Source organism: Suricata suricatta, chromosome 11 (assembly GCF_006229205.1).
Source record: "Suricata suricatta isolate VVHF042 chromosome 11, meerkat_22Aug2017_6uvM2_HiC, whole genome shotgun sequence".
In the NCBI taxonomy this organism is placed as follows: domain Eukaryota; kingdom Metazoa; phylum Chordata; class Mammalia; order Carnivora; family Herpestidae; genus Suricata; species Suricata suricatta.
This window is the reverse complement of record NC_043710.1, coordinates 11,565,644-11,571,241: the sequence shown is the minus strand read 5'-3', so window position 1 is coordinate 11,571,241 and position 5,598 is coordinate 11,565,644. Positions and strand designations below refer to the sequence as shown.

At 37.1% G+C, this 5,598-nt stretch overlaps 1 protein-coding gene across 1 annotated transcript; it reads left to right on the top strand.

Annotated features, from left to right (window-relative positions):
- The first annotated feature begins 3,207 nt into the window (after nucleotides 1–3,207).
- Nucleotides 3,208–4,158, top strand: LOC115272391 (olfactory receptor 5B2-like). The gene has a single exon (XM_029915472.1). It carries the CDS (start codon nucleotides 3,211–3,213, stop codon nucleotides 4,156–4,158), a length of 948 nt encoding a protein of 315 aa, XP_029771332.1. The 5' UTR covers nucleotides 3,208–3,210.
- Nucleotides 4,159–5,598: the final 1,440 nt, after the last annotated feature.

Sequence of the window (5,598 nt, the reverse complement as noted above, 5' to 3'; positions counted from 1 at the left end):
TATTCACATTACACTTTTTAAAAGGACAAAAGATCTAGAATACAAAAAAATGGAGGGAAATAAAAGCATTTTCCATTATTCGCATGTAACTTCAAACTCTCATAATGCTTAAAAAAATGCACAGGGAATATCAAGAATGCACATTTTTCTGTCTAAAAATGCTTTGAGATGGTTAATGTTTCCCACCTTTTTGTACTTTAGTGGTGGTAGGTCATCTCTTGCCCCTCTCTCGGACTTCTCCCTCACTTCATTCATGGTGATTTCCTTGCTATTTCTGGACAACTCAAATATGCTTCCCCCTCATGGTCTTCATACTTGCTGTTCCCTCTGAAAGAAATCTTCCCTTAGTCCATTTGGGGCTTTCTTAATCTCAGAGACCTTCTCTGACTACGTTTAAAAAATCATCACTATCTCCTTCCCACATACACCAACTTCTCACCCTGAATTATTCTTTGTCATCCTTATAAACACTCACTTGTTGTATATTTATTGGCTTGTTGTTTTGTGAACTATGTCTCCTAACTAGAATCTAACTCCATAAGAACAGTGACTTTATCTGTTTTATTTACCACATGATCATCAATACCTAAATGAGTATGTGATTCATTGTAGATTCTCAATAAACAATTATCTAACAAACGAATAAATTGAGTTCAATTGGACCATATGTTAAGTCTTTGAGTCTTTGAAGATGGTAGTTTATTCTTTGTAGTAACAGTCTAAATATGCTTATAGAGAATTTTCTGCATTGTAGCTTAGTTTCCACTTTGCTGAAATATTCTCACTGCATTCAGCCATCACTTTTGGGATGATTTCCTGGAAATCTCAACAGCTGAGTGACCTCAAACCATTTTATAATTTTTGCTCAGAGGTAATGGCTTATAAGGTGTCAAGGAAACACAAGATAAGTGCTATTTAGTAAATTATAGAAATGCATTAAGATGAGATTATATAAAATTTGCTGTATGATTTAATTTGGAAAATTACTTCATGTACACCAGGCTATACACCTAACTGAAATGGTTCAAAATATCCATATAGAAGATAAACCAGAAAATATCTGTCAGTAATAAACAACCTGCTTTCAAAATCCCAAAGTAATGTACAACTTTATACACTTAATTTGCCCTTCAGGGAGCCCCATTCTATAATGAAGCTACCTCTGGGAATGTGCGCTCATGGCTCCATTTCTTGTCTTTGTCTAATTATAGGCTTCAACATCTCCATATCTGTAAAATTTTGCTTCAAGGTAAAGAGATGGTCATTATACTACTTATGGGATGGTGTAGCATATTACAAGACTCACTTTTTTCTGTATAAGAATGTTTCTCTCATTGAAATTTAATTATTTGAATGTATAATTATTTTGGAGTTACAGAAAATTTTCAAAGATGGTGTGGAACGTTCCCATATGACTGACCGTAGGCTGAAAATAGCTAAATCACACATTTAGGGAGGGAAATAACAAGTAATGACAGCTGTGAATACCCACTCAATACATGTAGCAAGGTCCCCCTAGGTAGTTTAATTCCTTCCTCTGTAAGAAGGCGGGACGAGAAGCTATAGCTGCTCTTGAAGGAGCATTCCCTGAGCCCCATATCTTTATAATTTGTTCCTGGTGCCCTTATATCAGCCTCAGAAATAGCAACAACAGTCCACATAGCATCATTCTAAAGTCTCTAGAGAGACCAGATTTCACGCTGGGCTCTGTGGTCCTCCTACATTCATCTGAATGTCAGTGGGCCGTCATGGCCCTCAGGCCTTCTCCCTACCTGAAAAGTTGCTACCAGCCTTCAACACATGGCCAGGGAACTCACCTCAAGACAAAAGTTGTATTGAGTGGCTTTAAAATGGTAACCGCTTACTGAGTTATTTTATAGACCTTCCCTTATTTGCTATTTACACACACAATTCTGTAAAATATGTAGGAGAGGTGTTTTTACTATGTTTATTTTACAAATAAGGAGAAAGTAAGTGACTCCCCCGAGTGCATCATATGAATTAATGGTAGATTCAGAATCTGAACCCAGGTTCCTGGGTCCTTGTTAGTGTGTTTTCATCCATTTTTTTCTGCCTTGGAGAACTTGGAAATTTTGGCCATTATGAAACCTCAGCTTCTCTATGGTATGTGTGGGTTATATTTTGGATGAATTTCTCATGAATTTCACACTCTCTATTGAGGACTGGCTGTCCCTTCTCTTCAAGGAGCAAGGTAAGCCACGATATTCCACATACATCATTAGTGAAAAGTGTAATTCATATAAAAGGAGTAGGAGAGCTATACCTGATGAGTTGTTTGAGCAGAGAAATTGATGTCTTGAACATTTTTCTAAAATAGTAAGTTGAAGCTGGAGTATAAACTCAAAATTCCATTAGTAGGGGGTTTAATGATACTTATAACATATGTTGCTGCTTCACTTAAAAAAAATAAGATAGGGGCACCTGGGTGGCTCAGTCAGTTAAGTGTCCAAATTCAGCTCAGGTCATGATCTAACTGCTTGTGGGACTGAGCTCCACGTCAGGCTCTGTGCTGACAGCTCAGAGTCCGGAACCTGCTTCAGATTCTGTGCTTCCCTCTCTCTCTCTGCCCCTCCCCCACTTGCAGTATATCTCTCTCAAAAATTCAATAAATGTTAAATAAATTAAAAAAATAAGATAGTTGATGCTCTACTTGAGTACATGGTAATTTCAATTTGTTTACTACCAGAGGGTGTTTCAATGGAGATGAAAGGAAGTGTGAATTGACTCTTCTTTAAGCTACAAAAGAAATTGAGTGACTTAGTAAGATCAAACTGCAGTTTAACTTTTTCTCCATAATCTCATCCTTATTTTTATTGGCACCTTTAAATATTCTGACAGTAAGGGGATTAAAAGTGTACAGATTCTGATAAGGTAAAAACTGGGTTTTAAACTAGAATCTTCTTCATACTAGTGATATCACTGTAAAATATCACATAATTCCTCAAATTCCTAATTCCTTCAAAGGTAAAATAAAAATAATAATACTATCCATTATATACACACATTTTCTCACATGCATATTTATATATAAAGCCCTTAACATTAGACCAGGATCATTTTGAAGTACAAATTATTAATGAAATAATGTACATGGAATTTATACATTTCAATGTCATTAGAATTTCTTTTTGTTTGTTTTCACCTTTATTTATCATTAACAGGACATCTCATAATTCCCTAATCACACTGATGGCTAACAGGACAGAAGAGATACAATTCATCCTTGTGAGGCTGACTAGTGATCCAGAACTGCAGGTTCCCCTCTTTATCATGTTCACCCTCATCTACCTCATCAGTGTAGTTGGGAACCTGGGGATGATGGTGCTGATTCTCTTGGACTCTCGTCTCCATACTCCCATGTACTTTTTCCTTAGTAACCTGTCTCTGGTGGACTTTGGTTACTCTACAGCTGTCACTCCCAAGGTCATGGCTGGATTACTTATGGAAGACAAGGTCATCTCCTACAATGCGTGTGCTGCTCAGATGTTCTTTTTCGTAGCATTTGCCACTGTGGAAAATTACCTCTTGGCATCAATGGCCTATGACCGCTACACAGGAGTGTGCAAACCCCTCCATTACACCACCATCACCTTGACGACAGGTGTGTGTGCTTTTCTAGCCATAGGCTCCCATTTCTGTGGTTTTCTAAATGCCTCCTTCCATGATGGGGACATATTCAGTCTGTATTTATGTAAGTCCAATCTGATCCATCACTTTTTCTGTGATGTTCCAGCAGTCATGGTTCTCTCTTGCTCTGATAAACACATTAGTGAACTGTTCCTTGTTTTTATGTCAAGCTTCAATGCCCTTTTTGCTCTTATGGTTATCTTGATTTCCTACCTATTCATATTTATAACCATCTTGAAGATGCAGTCAGCTCAGGGGCACCAAAAGGCTTTGTCCACCTGCACTTCCCACTTCACTACCAGCTCCATCTTCTATGGGACAGTCATCCTCATGTATTTACAGCCCAGTTCCAGCCATTCCATGGACACAGGCAAAATGGCTTCTGTGTTCTATTCTATGGTCATCCCCATGCTGAATCCTGTGGTCTATAGCCTGAGAAACAAAGAGGTCAAGTGTGCATTCAAGAAGGTGGTGGAGAGGGCAAATTTTTCTACAGGATTGGGAATTTAGCATTACAGTATGCATAATAACCTTGTTTAATTCCACTTGGACTTTCCCCATGCAATGAACCACTTTTTAAGTCCCATGCTGCATTTAAACTTCTGAAGTGACATCCTTATCTCTTCAAAAGTTTATTGTTTGGCAAAAAGAAAACATATTAAGGGGCCCCAGTTAGGTCAGTTGGTTAGTGTTTGACTTTGGCTCAGATCATCATCTCACAGTTCGTAAATTTGAGCCCTGCATTGGGCCCTCTGCTCTCAGCACAGAGCTTGTTTGGCTCTGTTTCTCTCTCTTCTCCCTCTCTCTCTTTCTCTCTCTTTCTGCCCTTTCTCTCCTGGCTCTCGTCTCTCAGTCAATTTCTCTCAAAATAAACTTTAAAAAATGTTCAGAAATGTTAATGAATGAAGATGTTAATGGGAAACATTAGAAATTTGGGGACCCACTTGTCAGACTTGACTAATGGTATTTGAATTATTCACTTGTTGCACTTACATTTTTTTCTACCACATGACAATGTGAACAGACATGTTCAATAGAGGTGCAAACTAGCCCATGAACAAAGCACATGTACATGTACCATGTGGGCACATACACATTGGAGTGGAAATTTTATCAGAAGCAAATGGAATGTGGCTAGTTTTTAATAAAAATAATTTAAGTAGTTAATTGAGGTATTAAATATAAAGTTGTGCTTAATTGTAATGATTTTTTTTTAATTGAACAACTCTTTTCAGATTCTGAATAGAAGAATCATGTACTTTTAAATGAAAGTATACACTGTTTTGGTCCATTATATTGGAAGGTGCATACATATTAAATCTAAATGAATTAACATCGGGGCACCTGGGTGGTTCAGTCGATTAAGCATCCAGCATATGATGTGTATCATCTCTTAAAATACCTATTTACCATCAGTGTATCTCCTTTGATGAAGTGTCTGTTAAAGCTTTGGCCCATTTAAAAATCCAGTTGTTTGTTTTTATATTAAGTTTTGAGAGTCTCTTTTCTATTTGACATAACAGTCTTTTACCAGATGTGTCACTTGCAAGTATTTTCTCCCAGTTTGTGGATTGTTCTTCCATTCTTTTGACATTGTTCATCACAGAGCAAAAGTTTTTAATATTAGTGAAGTCCAGTGTATTAATTATTTCTTTTATGAATCATGACTTTAGTGTTGTATTTACAGAGTCATCACCGTACCTAAGGGCATCTAGGGCTTTTTCCCCTATGTTATCAGCTAGGAAAACTTACAGTTTCACATTTTACTTTTTGGTCTATGATCCATTTTGACTTAATGTTTGTGCAGGTGTAAGTAAAATCTGTTCCTCAATTCAGTTTTGCACGTGGTTGTCAAGTTGCTTCAGCACTATTTGCTGAAAACTATATTTTTGCTCCATTGGATTGCCTTTGTTCCTTTGTCAAAGATCAATTGACTATATTAATTGAGGT